Raw genomic sequence first — 19,336 nt, forward strand, 5'->3', positions numbered from 1 at the left:
TAATGTTGCCGGCTTCTTATGTACAATGTCACCTGAAAGAGAGGACAGGCATTTGCATGGCACTGTTGTAGCTGGCTTTGCAAGATATTTACATGCCAGATGCGCTACAGATGCATATGCCTCTTCATGCTTCAGCCATCATTCCAGAGGACATGCTTCCATGCTGATGACGCGCGTTAAAAAATAAGGCATTAGTTAAATTTGTGATGAACTCCTTGGGGGAGAATTGTATGTCTCCTGCTCTATTTTACCCACATTCTGCTATATATTTCACGTTATAGCAGTCTTGGATGATGACCCAGCACATGTTGTTCGTTTTAAGAACATTTTCACTGCAAATTTCACAAAACGCAAAGAAGATACCAATGTGAAATTTCTAAAGATAGCTACAGCATTGGGCCCAAGATTTAAGAATCTGAAGCGCCTCCCAAAATCTAAGAGGGATGAGGTGTGGAGCATGCTTTCAGAAGTCTTAAAAGTGCAGCACTCTAGTGCAGAAACTACAGAACCCAAACCACCAAAAACAAAAATCAACCTTCTGCTGGTGGCATCAGATTCAGATGATGGAAATGAACATGCGTTGGTCTGCACGGCCTTGGATCTTTATTGAGCAGAACCCATGATCAACATGGATGCATGTCCTCTGGAATGGTGGTTGAAGCATCAAGGACATACGAATATTAGTGCATCTGGCATGAAAATATCTTGCAAAGCCAGCTATATTGTTTTGTTTTTGAGTGCAGTTATGTAACAAAAAACCTTTATTTGTAACTTGCAAACTTTCATGATAAAAAGATTGCATGCAGTACTTGTATGAGGTGAATTGAAAAATACTATTTCTTTTATCATTTTTATAGTGCAAATACTTGTAATAAAAATAATATAAAGTGAGCACTGTACACTTTGTATTCTGTGCTGTAACTGAAATCGATACATTTGAAAATGTAGAAAAGCATCCAAAATATTTAATACATTTCAATTAGTATTGTATTGTATTAACAGTGTGATTGTGATTAATTTTTTAAATTGTGATTAATTTTTTTGAGTTAATCACGTGAGTTAACTGTGATTAATTGACAGCCTTAGTATTTACTAAACTTTGAAATGCTGAAAGATACTTTTAGCCAAAACAAAAATCTTTGATCTTAGAAAAATAAGGTATAACTCAGAGGAGAAAATTACTATAATTGGGAAGCAAAAAAGGGCACATTATTAAAAATGGATAAATCAAGTCTGATTCAGAACTGTAATGGATCAAAGTATGAAGTGTTTGTTTGAAAGGAGCAATTATAGCTAAAGAAAAAATATTTCACGTTGAAGAGTAGGATAAAGTCAATTATGGACTTGGCCATTTATCTTTCATACATGACATTTTGAAAGACAGAATATTATGTAGCCTAAGCAGAGCATACACCCAAAGGAAAGTCAGTATTTATTTTTCTCAGCACTGAACTTCTGAAAAATAATTGTTCTATAGCAGACTCCAATCTTGTGACCATTCACATATCTGCTTTAAAAACTCTACAGTGCTTTATCACATTTTATAGATTGGTTTCACTTCAAATCTTTTGGTTAGTCTTCTTCCTCATATTTGTCTCTTATTTCCATAAAGATGGAAACGTAATAATTTGAACAGTAAATGCTGTATACAGAATATACTGTATGTATGAAAAAAAATAACAAATTGCAGCTCATACAAATAGAACATCTATTACATAAATTACTTCCCTTTACATAACATTAAACTCTTTAGTTTCTCTGAAATAGGCTTGTCTCTTCAAAGCAGTTATAGACGTTTCCTTTGCAAAGCCCAGAAGAGCCCATAAACTAGTGTTTCTAGCTGTTCTCAGGACTCTAGGAGAGCATGTGAAAAAGATACCGGGAGCTGGGGATTTGGAACGGGTATGCTTTTGTTTTGCCAGCTTCACACTGATTGGCCTGATAGGGAGGTATAGGTCAGAGGGTTCAGCATTTTGAGGACACAATTTCCTTCCAGCCTGGGTTGTCATAGCAATAGATACAGCCTCCTGCCCTGCCCCCATCTAGTCTCCTGCCTGTGCTTGATAGCTATCCCTATGGCAGACAAACTGAAAGGGCCACAAGGAAGACAACATTTTTGAAGCAAAATAACATGGTACATGGGCTGCACAGAGGTGGAAGATGGAAGAGAACCTGGCGGCAGGTGAGAAAGGTGCACTTAGGAGGGCTGTGGCAGCTTGTGTAGGGGGAAAAAGGAAACCTGCACCATGCTCTCCTACCCTGCAGAAACACAGCAAGAATGGGAGTGGTTCTTAAGCAGGTTTAAAAAAGGAGAGACACACCTGATTTTTTTTGCAAATGTAATTGGGATGGCCCTCAAAGCTGTAGGGTTCCCTCTTTTCATGTGCACTATTCCAATTCCAGCAGCAACGTCCTTCATTGCAGTCTCCATGTCACTCATAAAGGGGTGCTGGAACAATTTTTTTGGCAGGCATGCTGCTGATGGAAACCATGTATTTGGTGTTTGTTATTACTGCTTCAAGCCAGGGGCTGTGACAGCACCCCTAATTCCAGCACCACTGCACTCATCCTGCTCACTCTTCCTCCTGCCATCCTTTCCAGCTGGTCATTTTAAATGATGTGGTTTGGGTTACAGGGATTAGATCTTGCCTCCATAGTCTTATAACCTGCTTTAAAAGGTGATCCCTTCACACCACAACAACTGGGCGATGCTTCCTCCTATTTCAAATTTCCGTATTTTCAATTGATACTGATAAGGGTGAAATCGTTAGCTGAAGTCAATAGCAAAACTCTTATCAACGTCAATGGCGCCTGAGTTTCATCCTAAAGTTTTAGTTACATGGATCCAGATTACTCCACCCGCCTCACTCCCTGGGGCAGGGAGGAGGAAACTCCACAAGGAGACTCTTACAGCTTTGCTGACACTAATCCCTCTGAGAGGAGCTGGGGCTGTAGGGGCTGTAGATTGCATTCCCTTCCAAGCCATGCAAAACCTGTAGCCATCTGCAAGGACGATGGGTGCTTCTCTCTGCAGCATAGTTTCAGTGGGTGTGGCAGTGCCACTGGCTGCCAGCTCAGTAGCATCCTTGGCAGGGGTAGAGATGAAGCTAACAGAGCTCATTAAGCTATATTACCACCCACCTACTTTCCTGCATGGAAACTCAAAACTATAGCTGGGAATAGTGCTGCAGGGACTCATACATCCCTTGCTCCAACCTCTTCTGCTCTCTACCCAACTTGCCCACAAATGCTAGAGAGAGGGAAGCATGCCATCCACCTCCTCAATGCAGAATGGGAGACAGAGTTGCCAAAGGGTCCTTTCATGTGTGACTCACGTGGGGCTGATCCCCTAGTCTCATTGCAAGGACCATATAATGCCCTAGGTACACACATGCATCAGCATTTTGGGAGTCATTGCCCATATTGGCTGCAGCAAGGTCCTAAGGACTGTGAATCTTACTGCTGTGGTCAAAAGCCATTATCCAGACAAACATATTTATTTACCTGGCACAGAGAAACCACCAGCCCTCCTGCAGAGATCTTAAAATCCAAGTTAATGAGCTAGAAGCCAAACCCACTACCACATTTCTGGTAGAGTGCGATGAGATCATAGAAATGGAAGTCTCCTTTTTGTCAAACTTAGATGCTGTCCTTGCCTTTCTCAGTGTCTGACAGATAGGACTTTGTCTGACAGAAAAATGGCTGACCCTCAATCCTGACAAGAAAAAAGTTATGCTGTTTAGTTGGAGAAACACCAGCAGGAATGGATGGGTGATATGGCTGCACCTGGGGTCACTTTTTGATGCAGCATAGGGCCATACTGCTCCTAGATTTTCATGTCAAACTGGTGTCTTCTACAATCTCTCTTATAAAAGAATCATTACTGCACTTTGTTTAGTGTGGAAAATGGTTAGTCTCTCCCTTCACAGCAAAGTACATTCCAGGCTGGAATTGTACTATCAGTGTCTCGACTCTAACTGTGAACAAAAAACTCAATCTAATCCAGCAATTAGACCTGCATTTCCACCATCCCCAAGAGTGAGGTCTTTTAAAATGTGTAATTATGCTTAAATAATGGATTATAAAACAATGTTCTGTAGAGTTTTACAAAATTACAGTTCAGTGACTTTTACCATTAAATGAAATTATGCACGAAAACTCAAAATGCACTGTGACCCAAAACCATTCTATGTAAAGTAGGTCAGTGAATGATTCTAAACTATTAGCCACCAAAAAGTCATATTTTAATCAGACATGTACCTTTCTTTGTCTGATGCACATGTAAATAATGTTGTGGTTCATTTAAAGGGTTGTTTGAATACTGGGGGGGGGGGGGGAAATTGTAAATATTTGATGAATTCTAAGGCTCCACTTTGTTTTGATCATATTCAAGCTTATTAGGATTGCCAAAGATTTGGAAGTGATCTGGATTATTTGCTGAATATTGATCATGGAATATGTGCATTCTGTCCAACAGCACTGAGGTCCCTCGTCCTATATATACTGTGCCTTTGTCAGGCAGCAGGGTGGGAGTCAAAGGATAGGCAGGGAGTGAACGATTCTGTGAGACAATTACAAAGCCCTTAGTGTGACTTTACTGCGTGTCATTGTTCAGCAGTCATTCCCTCTGGCCTTGTCTAGCCTAGAAAATATTGTACTCATTTTCTAGGAGTGGTGCAGCTTTGTGGCTGCTAACAACAGTGAATGCCTTGATGTATACAGAATTTAGGAGAGTTTTAACAACTAAGCTCCGAGTTGGTTCTCATGATACGGTGGGCAAAATGCCATCCATCATGTAGCTTTAGTATTTACAGCACTGCTCGTACTGGTGCAGATTTACCATTTCTAGGAAATAGCTAAGACCATCTTGAGCGTAGCTGTGCCTTCTCTGTGTATGGCACCCTCAGCAGCCACAAGGAGGGTATGGATGAGCAGTTTCTAAGTCAGAATACAGAATACTGATGCTCTAAATCAGCAGTTCTCAAACTTTAGCAACCCGAGGACCCCCATTTTGATTTCAAATTTTTCACAGACCTCCAAACCCTCTGCTCAGCCCTAAGACCTGACCCCACTCCACCCCTTCCCCTAAGGCCTCACCCTGGCCCCACCTCTTCCTGACCCCGCTCCACCTCTGCCCCTCCTCTTCCCCACTACTTTCTGCCCCCTCCCACGAGCGTGCCCCATCTCCACTCCTCCCTCTCCCTCCCAGCACCTCCTGCACACTGCTGAACAGCTGTTCCTTGGCATGCAGGAGGTGCTGGGTGGGGAGGGTAAGGAGTTGGGAGGGGCAGGGGGTGGAGCAGTTGATCAGCAGCGCCCACGGACCCCCTGGAGTACCCTCATAGACCCCAGTTTGAGAAACGCTGCTCTAAAGTATACAGGCAGCCGGCTGTTCACATGGAATACTGGAACATTTATGAATTCCCAATATATTAGCAATATATAGATCCTTGGATATATAAAAGGGGACTATCAGGAGTAGGAAGCTTATATAATCTTTGTATTGGGCACTTGTGTGACCACTACTGAAATACCGTTTCCGGTTCTGGTTTCTACAATTTAAGAAGGATGTTGAAAAAATGAAGAGAGGCACAAGAATGATAAAAAGACGGGAAAACATGCTTTATAATGAAAGGAACTCAACTTACTAAGCTTATCGAAGAGAAGGTCAAGGGATAACTTGATTACAGTCTATGGGTGTGTCGACACAGGGATAAAAAATACATGGCTGGCCTGGGTCAGCTGAATTGGTCTGAGGCTCTGGGGCTGAAAAATTGCTGTGTAGACATTCAGGCTCGGGCTGAAGTCCAAGTTCTGGTACCATGCAAGAGTGGAGGGTCCCAGAGCTCAGGCTTCAGCCCAAGACCCAAAGCCTACATAGCAATGTTTAGCCCCACAGCCTGAGTCAGCTAACCTGGGTCAGCTATAGTTGTGCCACAGGGCTTTTATCCATGTGTAGACAGTCTCCATAAGTACCTACATGGGGAACAGAAATTTGGTAAAAGAGGGCCCTTCAGTCTAGCAGACAAAGGTATAACAAGAACCAATGGCTGGAAGTTGAAGCTAGTCAAATTAAGACTAGAAGTAAGGTGGCAAATACAAAAAGTTGTGGGCGATTCTCCATCACTGGAATTTTTAAAATCAAGATTGAATTTTTTTTAAAAGATATGCTCTAGTCCAGACAGTGGACTTTAAATAGAAATTGGACTCCGATCTAGCCTGTATTATGCAGGAGGCCAGACTGGCCGCTTCTAACTTTGGAATCTATGAATGAATATGAAGCCAAAAAGCTCTTGCAATTTGCTACATTTTGCATTAACCAACCATTACTCAATAGTCTCTGTTAGACCTGATCTGCACACAGTTTTTGCACTGTTGTAAGTATTTTGATTAGGGGTCTGATTTTTTTTTTACCGTTCTGGGAATGCCTAGTGTGGATTCAATTATACTGATACAGTGGTGCCTTATATTGGTGAGGCTTACTCCTCTTCTTATACAAGAACAGCTATACTAGTACAAAGCATTTTCACTCTGATATAACTGTATCCAGAACAGGGGGCTTGTACTATACCAGTAAACACTATACCGGTATAACTAAAGCAGTACAAGTTTAGTGTTTAGGCAAGCCCTTAGTCTATATTTAACTTCTAGGAACTTCTATTTCCCACTTTTAAAAAAATGCTTGCATTATAAAGACAGGCCCACTAAGGACGTAAAATGACTTTAAATATTTGTACATTTTTAATTTCTTCTGTGGGATCAGCATGAATTAAATGAATGCCCTTGATGTTAACTGTTAAAGATCAAAGTCAAATAATATAGCATAGCATCACTCCAGGCAGGTTTTAAATAAGCAAACTTTGCTGCCAAGTGGATCACAATAATCCTTCATGATAATTCTTCCATAGTTCTTTGGAATTATCAGTGTGAGGTTAGCATTTTTAATTAACTTCCAGAGACAATCTGAAGGAAGAATTCAAAGCACGCTAATTTGACTGAAGTACCGTAGAACTATAAAGATAAGTCTTAAATATAAATATATTTTTTCAACATTAGAGGGGTTAGGTGGTGCAAAAGTCAATGAAGTTACTCTTCAGCGAGGTAGGCTCAAATCACAAACTGCTCTATGCTCTTGTATGACTGATGATCTCTGCTCAAGAATAAATAGTGGAACACAATAGGTTTGAAAATCAGAACAAAGGATGAATGAATGAATAGCATTCATCGAAACTATGCTTAGCTAGCTTGTCAGTGCTATCAATTCAGACAACATCTGAAATAGTAAAAGTAATGAACAAGCTGGAGTTGGTCAGAAAATGGAACTTCTGTTTCATGGGAAATTCTAACATTTCGAAATTTGTTTTCATTCTGAATCAGAATGAAAAGTAAAGTTAAAATTCCTGTTTTAATCCAGAAACAGCAAAATATATATTATGTTTCAACATTATTGAAACAATATTAAATATTTTACAGTGTTGAATACATACAGTGTTAAAATTAATGTTATAATAAAGTAAAACAAAATGAAATTAATTGATCAAGTCCAAATGTGACATTTCAGCATTATCAAAATAATAAAGTCATTTTAACAATTCATGTAAACACTTTCCCATCAAACATGTTGCCGAAATTGACATGTTTCTGCAAAACATTTTGATTTTGACAAAACAGCATTTTCTGATGGAAAGCTGTTTGGCTGTGATCTTTTTAACCAACTCTATTTATCTGCATAGTCGAAACATCTGTCATTAAAAAGTCAGTCCCATATTTCCTAAACACTGAAAATATATTGATGATGGGGTAAAATTTTCAGGAGTCCTTACATGATTTAGGAACTTAAGTATCGTTTGCAAAAGTGATGTAGGCACTTAGGATCCTAGATTACACTGACTCCCAATGAGATTCAGGCTCCTAAATGCCTAGATTACACTGACTCCCAATGAGATTCAGGCTCCTAAATGCCTAGATTACACTGACTCCCAATGAGATTCAGGCTCCTAAGTGCCTACATCAGTTTTGAAAAAGGGACTTGGGTGTTTTTCAAAATTTTTACCAACATTCCCAGATTATTAAAATATGTGCCATCCAGTCTCTTAATCTAATCAAGTAGCTGTAGCAGGACAGTAGCTAAAACAGTTCTGTAATCTCCAGGGGTCTCTAGGGACAGGCAAGGCTGGCAAGCACAGGAGATGCTTCAGCTGCTGGGCCCTAAAGCTCCAGCACAGGGGAGGGCAAATTACAGCCCATGGGCTGGATCCGGCCCATCAGGGCTTTCAATCCGGCCCTTGGAATTGCCAGCCCCATGGCACAGCCGCACGCTGCTCCCGGAAGTGCCCTTGCCTGCAGGCACCCCCCTCGCAGTTCCCATTGGCCCTGCACCCTAACCCCCTACCCTGAGCCCCTTTCTGAATCCTGCACCCCCTCCCACACCCTAACCCCCTACCCCAGCCCTACATTCATGGCCCTGCATACAATTTCCCCACCCAGATATGGCCCTTAGGCCAAAAAGCTTGCCCACTCCTGCTCCAGCACCTGCTGTGTCCCAAGCAGTGCTCCCTGACTGCCTTCAACCACTATGCCTGTCCTCTGGCTCCTCAGATAACCTGCCTCTGTGATCCATCCCTCACTGACTGCTTTCTAATTGCCTCATGACCTTCCTCTCCTAGCAACCATCACCCTCTCAAACAGGAGGGAAAGAGCTGCAGCAGATTTCCCCTTAGCAAATTCATCACACTGACCTCTGCTGACATGAGGCTGCTCAGCCTGTTCATCGCAGTTATAACAGATTTTTAACAAATGAACAGGCAGATTTCTTCTGCGGACATCTCCAAATACAAACGACAAAGCTTAGTAAGCTTGGCAGAATCCTCTCAAGTATCGTCCCTCATCATGAGTTTGATTGTTAGATATACTGAGCAGGCACAATTCCCACTGGTGCCAATGCCTGTATTCAGCACCTCTCAGGATTAGGCCAAAGAAGGATATTACTGAGTTTAGGTTCTAGTTTACTTTTATTCTGCACAGACCAGTTACTATTACATCATGTTCACTGTTATTGACTATTTCCCTCAGAAATGCCAAATTGGGAAACTGAAATTACAAAAAAATGTTATTTATACTATATAAATGAATCACACATTGCTTACAGCTTCCCGCACTATTAGTTTTCCTTTAGCTCTTATATTTTTTAATCTTTATCTTACAGTGTGTTCAGATTTGGAGTGTTGGCAGTTTGAGAGGAATGCTAGGCAATAATTTCATATGTATCCTGCAAATACTGTCAGATATGCCACAAATGTACACAGCATAACACACTAAGAAAAGGGAAACGGAAAGGGTCACTGAACTTTGTTTCCACAAATGTGTTTACTTTGATACATTTTTCTGGGTCAAATATATATTTTTTATATTGTACCATCATCCAATACCTTCTAGACAGCTTCTAATTAATTAAATCAGCACTGAAGAGGGCACGATTAATTGCACGTGTCTTGCTGCTTCATTATATCAACAAGATGACCTGTTTTGTTTTTTAAAAGGGAACTAATTTTAATGAACAATATTCCTGTGACGGGTTCGGTCACAGAAACCACCTTGGAACTGCCACCTGATGTGCTGAGACTACCTCTGAACCCATTTTCCCTGCCAGCTTTGGATTTCAGAACCCTATCTCACTGAGCCAGACAGGCAAGCCTGCTGCAAACACAGACCCAGGTCTGAACCACATACCCCAAAGCTGCAGACTTAACTGAAAAGGGCTTAGCAGATGCTCCTGTCTCTAGTACCCAAACACCCAGCTCTCAATGGGATCCAAACCCCAAATGAATCCATTTTACTCTGTATAAAGTTAATACGGGATAAACTCATAAACTGTCCACCCTCTATAACACTGATAGAAAGCTATGCCCAGCTGTTTGCTCCCCCAGGTATTTACTCTGGGTTAATTAATAAGCAAAAAGTGATTTTATTAAGTATAAAAAGTAGGATTTAAGTAGTTCCAAGTAATAACAGACAGAACAAAGTAAGTTACCAAGCAAAAGAAAACAAAAACAAGCAATCTAAGCCTAATACATTAAGAAACTGATTACAGATGAAATCTCACCCCCAGAGATGTTCCAATAAGCTTCTTGCACAGACTGGACTCCTTCCTAGTCTGGGTCCAGCAATCACTCACACCCCATCGTTACTGTCCTTTGTTCCAGTGTAACTTTAGCGCCCTCGTGGCCAAGATGGAGTCTGCTCTGCAGGCAGCTCTGGCCAAGAGAAGGTGCGTACAAGAATGCAGCAGGGAAAGTCCCTTCCAACCCAGGGTCACCTGTTCCACATCCCCCAGAGTGAACACACACACACCAGAAAAGCACAATGGATATAAGAAATGGAAATATTTATTTACAGAGAGATGAGAGGAGAAAAACAAGAAGGGGAAATATAGGGGGAGCAGTAAAACAGGGTTGCATTCAAATCAAGGCCTCACAGGCCCATTGGTAGCACAGTCTGGAAGAACAGACACTGAGCAAGGTGTATGCACACAGAGCTCAGGAGGCTTGTGCAAAGTTCCAGTACAGGGCTGAGTCTTGGGTGCTCCTGGTTGTCTTCGGCGCCAGTAAACTTTTCCCAACAAACCCTTCCAGTGCCCTCTTCTGCCCCTCTCTGCAAAGCCACACAGAGGAACCATCTCCCCGCTTAACTAGCTAGCAGCCTCCCTCCTTATTCCCAATGCAGAGTCACAAGCCCCAGTACTCACAGCCCCATGCAGCTCTGGGCAGCAGTGATACTGGGTCCAGCTCCAGCCTGTTCTTCTCGAGCAATTCTCCCCTGGCACAGTGCTCCTCCTGGCTCCTGTCTTGGGGTGTGTCATAAACAGATAGCTAAGGGTTAATGTCTCTTTCACCTGAAGCACCTGACCAGAGGACCAATCAGGAAACCGGATTTTTTCAACTTTGGGTGGAGGGAATTGAGTGTCTAAGTCTTTTGTGAGTCTGCCTGCTTTCTCTGAGCTTTGGAGAAGTACTTTCTACTTTCTAGTCTTCTGTTTCTAAGTGTAAGGACAAAGAGATCAGATAGTAAGTTCTGTGGTTTCTTTTCTTTGGTATTTGCATGAATACAAGTGCTGGAGTGCTTTGATTTGTATTCTTTTTGAATAAGGCTGTTTATTCAATATTCTTTTAAGCAATCGACCCTGTATTGTATCATCTTAATACAGAGAGCCCATTTGTATTTTTCTTTCTTTTTATATAAAGCTTTCTTTTAAGACCTGTTGGAGTTTTCTTTACTTCAGGGAAATTGAGTCTGTACTCACCAGGGAATTGGTGGGAGGAAGAAATCAAGGGGAGATCTGTGTGTTGGATTGCTAGCCTGACTTTGCATTCCCTCTGGGGGAATAGGAAAGTACTTTTTGTTTTCAGGATTGGGAACAGAGAGGGGGAGTCCCTCTGTGTAGTTTCACAGAGCTTGTGTCTGTGTATCTCTTCAGGAGCACCTGGAGGGGGGAAGGGAAAAAGGATTATTTCCCTTTGTTGTGAGACTCAAGGAATTTGGGTCTTGGGGTCCCAGGGAAGGTTTTTCAGGGGGACCAGAGTGCCCCAAAACACTCTAATTTTTTGGGTGGTGGCAGCAGGTACCAGGTCCAAGCTGGTAACTAAGCTTGGAGGTTTTCATGCTAACCCCCATATTTTGGACGCTAAGGTCCAAATCTGGGACTAAGGTTATAACAGGGTGTCCCCGCTCAGCCACCCTGTCCTTCCCAGGCTTCAGGCAGGTTCTCTGCTGCTTCACTTCTGGAGGGCCTGCTTGCTGCAGCCCTTCTCTCTCTCTCTCCCACTCCAGAGCCCCACCTGGAGTTTCCCTCCTTTCTCTCACTGATCCCCCTCCCCCCTTAGGAAAAAGATTTAAAGGGGCCATGCTCTCTAAACCCCAAGGGTTACACCAGTTTCTTTCAAGCATCTCTTTGGGGTGGAGAGGCCATCTCTTCGGGGTGGAGAGGCCATCTCTTGAGCCAGCTCAAGACAAAATGGAGAGGCTTCCAGGGCCTTTTATGTTCTCTCTCTTGTGAGCGGAAACCCCTTTGTTCTTCTGTGCAAAATCACAGCAACAAAATGGAGTTTGTAGCCACCTGGGCAAGTCACATGTCTATGAATGATTCAGCTTTTTGCAGGCCAACGACATTGTTTACTTTACATGTTAGTTTGAACATTTCCAGGAAAGCTCAGATGTGGATTAGCGTCTCCCAAAGTCCATTGTCAGTTAAGTGTTTCTTGATTGGGCACTTACTGAAAATAGTCCTTTCTCAAGAAGCTGACCAAATTTTTCACTGAGTCTACTTAGAATCAAACACATCAAGATACAAGTACATAGCCAATATTCATAACTTCAAATACAAAAATGATACACACATACAGACAGCATAATCATAACCAGCAAACTACAACTTTTCCATAGACACCCCACTTGACCTCCTCTGTACAAACCTGGTTCAACCATAGGACCCTGGTTGCAACAATGATCTATATGGTCACAGTTCATGTCAATAATGTCACAATTCCCCATTCTTGCAGAGGCTTGTTTCTGATATGTAAACACTTATATAGCACTCTACATCTTCAAAGTGCTTTATGAATATCAACTAACTATTCTGCATGCCATCCTTGGGAAGGAGGGAGGGAGATTCAATGAATATGAATGGAAACCAAACATGACTGAAAATCAGAAATTTCACTTTAACAGAAAAAATAATTGATGAAGGGGACATGCCCTCATGCTTCTGGGCCTACACCAGTCACTAACCAAGGGGATAAAGGAAGAAATTTCCCTTTGGGCAGGTTATTTCAAAGTTGTTCATTCTGCAGTTTCTTGACTCTTCCTCTGAAGCATCTGGTTCTGGCCACTGCTGAGACAGGAAACTGGATGAGATGCACTTTTGGTCGGATTCAGTAGGTCAGTTCCTATGTTGCACAAATTTGGTTATGACACAATTAGAAGTTTAGGCTGACACTTTCAAAGCAACCAAGAGAATTTGGAAGTCCACATCCCATTAATTGTAATGGGACGTGGGCCTCCAAATCTCTAGGCAGTTTTAAAAATCAAAATCTCAGCCTCCGTGCTGGGTGAGTCAACCTAATTATAGATGCCATCTAAACTCAACTTCCAGCTGTGCTGTAGCCAAGTCAGGGAATATATATGTTGTTACCAGGCTCCCCAACTCCATTATAGTTGTAGCCAAGCATTTCTTAGTGCTCATCTGCTTTAATGATTTCAACTCAGAGAACAATATCGTCAGCACAGATCGTTAACATCCTGGATGTTACTTCATGCATCCCCTTTCAGCTAAATGCTCACAGTAAACAAATAATGAACTGAAGGTGTCAGATCTCATTAAAACTAGAGATGCCCCAAAACTGAACCTCCAACCCTCATCTCTTTGAATGTCAGGGAGCTCAGTTTCACTAGGGGCCTGTTTTCCGCTTAAGGTTCAGATATGGCCAAAGTCATCCAAGAACAGCCATTCTTTTTGATATTCCAGCCCAAGATGACAGCTGAGATCATGAGATTTTCACCATTCAAAATAGTTGAAATATTATGATATCAGATGATTTTTGTGATATTTCTACTCTATGGGGCTGAAATCTCATGAAAACACCTGCCAAGTCTAGCACTTTCTAATCTACATTTATAAACTAGCTGGGTTTTGTCCTTGAACCTTAACTTCAGTCCTCAACATTAAACTGATTCAGATCTGAACACCACCTTCATGTCCTAGTGCTAAGGAAAACTAAAATGACAGAAGTGCAATATAGACAAAATTACAATTTCACATATAGATGCTCCCCAGGTTACACAAGATCCCACTTACACAAATTCGCCCTTACACAAAAAGTTCCATAAGGCATAAATAAAATGTTTGAGTTGCGTAAAATATTGCATAGCATATGGAAACATAAAGTACTGTACTGTAGTTTGGTGTGTGGAGGAATACAACAGTAGCATCTCCTACAAGGGAAGGCTTTGCGCTCTCACAGCCTCTCAGTCTCTTATTATTTCAGTGATACTCTATTTCTGTGATTTCACCCTATTATTTCATTCAAATCATGCATGGAAAGCTACCACGTGATAGCAAGAGTGCAGGACCAGTTCGTAAGCGAAAGAAGATTGATTTAGAGCAGAAAATGTTGTAACTTTTTGTTTTTAATGCTTGCACAGTGTACGTTTCCAACTTACGTAAAATTCGGGTTACAAAAGGCTTTCCGGAACAGAATGATTGTGTAAGTCGTGAAGCGTCTGTACTTGTGTGGCTATGTCAAGCAGTGGCGTGGTGGTCAATCATCCCTCCAAGATCAAGCATTTCTATGTATATTCTTACCTCTTCATTTTTGTGGCAACCTAGCTACACAGATTCTGTTGGATCCACCTTAGAAAATACATGAGCTTCAGTTTAGATATCTAATTCCCCATACTTAGGGTTCCTTCTGTAGCAGTTTCCCCCGGTGTTACACTCTCAGTTGAGACACAGAGTGATATTTAAACAAGAACATTTCATAACAATTACTGTAAGAATTGGAAAACATAGCTCCCCCAGCCCAGTGCTGACGTGTCTCCAAGAACATCAGACCTCCGCTGGAACCACACAATCTGCTCACCAGATTTGCATGTTGTGACCTTTTTACCAGAGTCCAAGTCTTAAAGAGACAAAGCAGTGGAAATGTAACTCAGTCTACATGGTGGGAAGGAACTCCGGGATTTTTTCAGGGGAGGGAATGGGAGACAAGCCCCCTCTGTGACGGGTTCAGTCACAGAGACTCCCTTGAGGCTGTCACCAGATGTGCTGGAATTACTTCTGAGCCCGTTTTCCATTGCTAGCTTGGGACTCCAGAACCCTGCCTTGTTGAGCCAGACATGCTAGCCTCCTGCAACACAGACCCAAGGTTTGAACCACTCCCTCAAAACTGCAGACTTTAACCAAAAACTGCTCAGAAAGTCACCTATCTCCAGCACCCAGACCCAGCTCCCAGTGGGATCCAAACCCCAAATAAATCCGTTTTACTCTGTATAAAGCTTACACAGGGTAAGCTCATAAATTGTTTGCCCTCTGTAACACTGATAGAGAGCTATGCACAGCTCTTTGCTCCCCCAGATATTAATCACTTACTCTGGGTTAATTAATAAACAAAAGTGATTTTATTAAGTGTAAAAAGTAGGATTTAAGTGATTTCAAGTAATAACAGACAGAACAAAGTAAGTTACCAAGCAAAATAAAACAAAATACGCAAGTCTAAGCCTAAAACATTTAAGAAACTGAATACAGGTAACTCTCACCCTCAGAGATGTTCCAATAAGCTTCTTTCACAGACTAGACTCATTCTTGGTCTGGGCCCAATCCTTTCCCCGGTATAGCTCAGTAGTAACTAGGGGATTTCTCATGGCTGGCAGCCCCTTTGTCCTGTTACACCCCCTTTTATAGCTTTGGCACAAGGTGGGAATCTTTTGTCTCTCTGGGTCCCCACCCTCCCTTCTAAATGGAAAAGCACTAGGTTTAAAATGGATTCCAGTACCAGGTGACACGGTCACATGTCCTGTGAGACCCCAAGCCTCCATTATTTACGGCCTCACTTACAGGAACATAGGAAGCCTTACAAGTAAACAGAGCCATTTACAACTAATTGTCCTAGTCAATGGGAGCCATCAAAATTCTAAACCACCATTAATGGCCCACACTTTGCATAATTACAATAGGACCTCAGAGTAATACTTCATATTTCTAGTTTTAGGTACAAGAATGATACACTCATACAACTAGGATGAACACACTCAATAGATTATAAGCTTTGCAGTGATGCCTTACAAGAGACCTTCTGCATAAAGCATATTCCAGTTACATTATATTCACTCATTAGCATATTTCCATAAAACATATGAAGTGCAACATCACACCTTCCCTGAAGTTAGACGTAAAGGGAAATGCTGCAAGCACAAACACAGAATTTGCACTAGGTGGAGGAAGCAGCAGGCCTAAATTCTACCCTAAAAGAACAACTCAATTTTCCCTGAAGAACATTCCAATATAAACAGAGTTCGCTACATCAGGGATGGGCAAACTTTTTGGCCTGAGAGCCACATCGGGGTATGGAAATTGTATGGTGGGCCATGAATGCTCCGAAATTGGGGATAAGGGTGTGGGAGGGGGTGATGGCTCCGTCTGGGGGTGCAGGCTCTGGGGTGGGGCCAGAAATGAGGAGTTCAGGGTGTGGGATGGAGCTCCGGGTTGGGATGCAGGGAGATGAAGGTTCTGGGGTGGGGCTGGGGCTGACAGGTTTGGGGTGCAGGAGAGTGCTCCGGGCTGGGACCAATGGTTTTAGAGGGCGAGAGGGGGATCAGGGATGTGGCAGGTTGTTGGGGTGCAGGCTCTGGAGTGGAGCTGGAGCTGAGGGGGCTCTGGGCTTGGATTGAGGGGTTAGGAGGGTATGAGGGGGACCAGGGCTGTGGCAGGAAGTTGGGGCGCCGGGGGAGCTCAGTGGTGCAGGCTCTGGGTGGTGCTTACCACAAGCAGCTCCCGGAAGCAAGTCCCACCTCCAGCTCCGAGGCGCGTCCAGAAAGCTCTGTACGCTGTCCCATTCGCAGGTGCCACCCCTGCAGCTCCCATTGGCCAGGAACCATGGCCAATGGGAACTGCAGGGGGGCAGCGCCTGCAAACGAGGCAGTGCACAGAGCCTCCTGGCCATGCCTCAGTGTACTACGTAGGAGCCGGAGGAGGAGTCATGCTGGCTGCTTCCTGGGAGCCACACTGAGTGGGGCAAGCCCTTGATCCCACTCCCTGGCTGGAGCACTGGAGTGGGGCAAACCCTTGACCTCACTCCCTGGCAGAAGCTGAGGACCAGATTAAATGGTTTGACGGGCCAGATGTGGCCCGCAAGCCATAGTTTGCTCACCTGTGCTCTACACAGAGTTCATTAGACCAGAGAGACAAGGAAGAATGACTAAACACCACATATAAGAATCTATAAAATTTCTTCCTCCTGGACATATTCTCAGTAATAATTAAAACAAAACAGAAGGTATCTTCATTTTTATCACTTGTAAGGTAACTATGCCAAACTCAAAAACAAGGTAAAATGGCCATAAAAAGCTATGGACAGAGTAAAAGTAAGATAACATTTCAACAAAGGCATCTCTTTCAAATTACAATTTTTTTCACCACAAAAATTTTGCATTAAAAGTAGGAAAGTTTCAGTAACCAACAGGTACAATTATCTGCTCTTTGAAGTTTACATTTCCAAACATACATAGCTATCCATCTATCCATACAGATATACACACAAAAACATTCAAATTAACTAGATTCCTTGATTTATTTTAGTCTACGTATATTGACAAGTGACTTGCTTTTCACATTTACAATGAGAGTAATGCGTCCAAAAGAAGGGTATACCATAATATGCAAAGTAAAGTGCACACCTATGTATGCCAAGTGTTTAAAAAAAAATGAAATCCTGCCAAGGCATCAGTTAGTTTTCAAAGTTTAGAAGCAACTCCACAGAAAATTTAAAAAGCTAAATTACTAACTTGACCTAAAATACTTTACATAGACCGTGTCCTACTTTGATTGTTCTACTGCAATGCTATAGGGACCAGAGTTTTCAAAATAGTTCAGGACCAGCGTTTCAAATGCTCAGCACCCACAATTGGGTCTAGATTTTCAGTGATACTCCACATGCAATGTGCTGATTCCTTTTGAAAATCTGGCCAGTCCTTTTGGCCAGTAAATGGGAGCTGAGGACATCTGAAAATCTGGCTCTCGTTATGGACATGAAGCTTTTTTGAAACGCTGGCCCTCAATTAATACACTGTAATACCACAAACTAATTTCTTTCTCTTCATTTACAGGATAAGCCTATAATACCTGTCAGGTTTTGTACTGAGGAAATTTTGTATTCCCTCATTTAGCAAGCAAATGGTAAAAGAAATATATTTTTCAACACGTCGTTACCGAACGCCCATAGAACAACAAGAGCCTAACAAGATAAATGGAGCATGCTTTGCATAGCCATAAGTGTTCATTTGCATTCCTGGCATCTAAGGCCCAATCCTGCAAATCCTTTCACAGGAAAGTTAATGCGAATTCCATCTGTGAAGAACTTGCAGGACTGGCCCTTGTGGATTTTAATGCCATTTTTCAAATGTACTTTTTATGCTTGAGTTTTTATTAATCATAATTAAAGAAGAAAGCATGCAAATTACAGGCCTTATTTTCCCTTTGTTCAACATAGCGAACGCCTATTGACATCAACAGCAAATTGGATAGTTTTTTTGTTTTATTGTTATTTTGTTTGCTTTTTATACACATAGACCCTGTGAATTTAATTCACTTTTACTATATTGTAAAAAGCACATCACATTAAGTATGGTTCACTGGCGTGCTTAGTCCTAACTCCTTGTTTAAACAAATCACTCTGGATAGAGATTTGTATGCCAATCTTCACCAAAGGAAAAAAGTATTTAGATTGGAAACTAATTAAGATAGGAGCATTCAATAGGGTACAAATGCTAATAAGAACTTATTTGTAAAGACATAACATTAACATTAAGGGAATAAATATACTAGATGAGCATTTTGGAGCCAGAGAAAAATCAAAGAATGATTTGAGAACACAGGAGGGGCTAGTAACAGCATTTATGGACTGAGCAGCTATACTGGAGAAAATGTCAAACAAATGTGTTGTGTTTGATATGATGGGTTTGCAAGGGAAGTAAGAATGCTGCCAGGAAGAAAACTGCTTTTAAAAAATAATAAAATTAAAATAATTAAAAATTATCTACCTCAAGAACCAGCCAAAGTTGGTCTCCATTCTTCACATCTTTCTTGTAGTACATTCCATAGAACTTGACTACGTTGGGATGATCAGAGAGAGCTTTCAAAATGTTGTACTCGGCTTCAATTTCTTCATCAATATCCTAGTGCCGCATATCACAAAAATAAATAGCGGTCAGCAAACCCAAGGCCATATGAAAATTGACACATAGTGGGCAGTCTATTCAAACTTTGTCTAAAGATAAAACAAAGTCAAATGAAATATTAGTGCATCCTTTACAACACTGTAAAACATATACTTAGTTCTGTTCAGTCAAAATACCCTATTTAATATATTTAACTATACAGAATTAAGACTAAAGTCATCTTTGGCCTACACGGTCTTCTGTCAATTTGACTCCAACAGAAGTATGGGGGAGGAAGAAACTGCCATAGTTCCAGGTGGTCACAACATCCTCTCAACATTCTGCATGAAGCTGGCAGAGATCCAAGGGTGGGCAGTACTGATTGTAACTTCCAGAAAAACTGCTATTGAGT

The 19,336-nt window shown here is 41.8% G+C and overlaps 1 protein-coding gene across 4 annotated transcripts in view; it reads right to left on the reverse strand.

The window, feature by feature from the left end:
* Positions 1–19,336, reverse strand: part of MYO3A (myosin IIIA) — a 220,499-nt gene that overhangs the window by 169,051 nt on the left and 32,112 nt on the right. For all 4 annotated transcript variants that reach the window (XM_050939001.1, XM_050939000.1, XM_050939004.1 and 1 more), the window contains exon 3: positions 18,808–18,942. In XM_050939001.1, coding sequence (XP_050794958.1) covers positions 18,808–18,942 — 135 coding nt within the window. The remainder of the gene's footprint in view (positions 1–18,807; positions 18,943–19,336) is intronic.

The sequence above is a fragment of the Gopherus flavomarginatus genome, chromosome 2 (genome assembly GCF_025201925.1).
Source record: "Gopherus flavomarginatus isolate rGopFla2 chromosome 2, rGopFla2.mat.asm, whole genome shotgun sequence".
NCBI classification, from domain to species: Eukaryota; Metazoa; Chordata; order Testudines; family Testudinidae; genus Gopherus; species Gopherus flavomarginatus.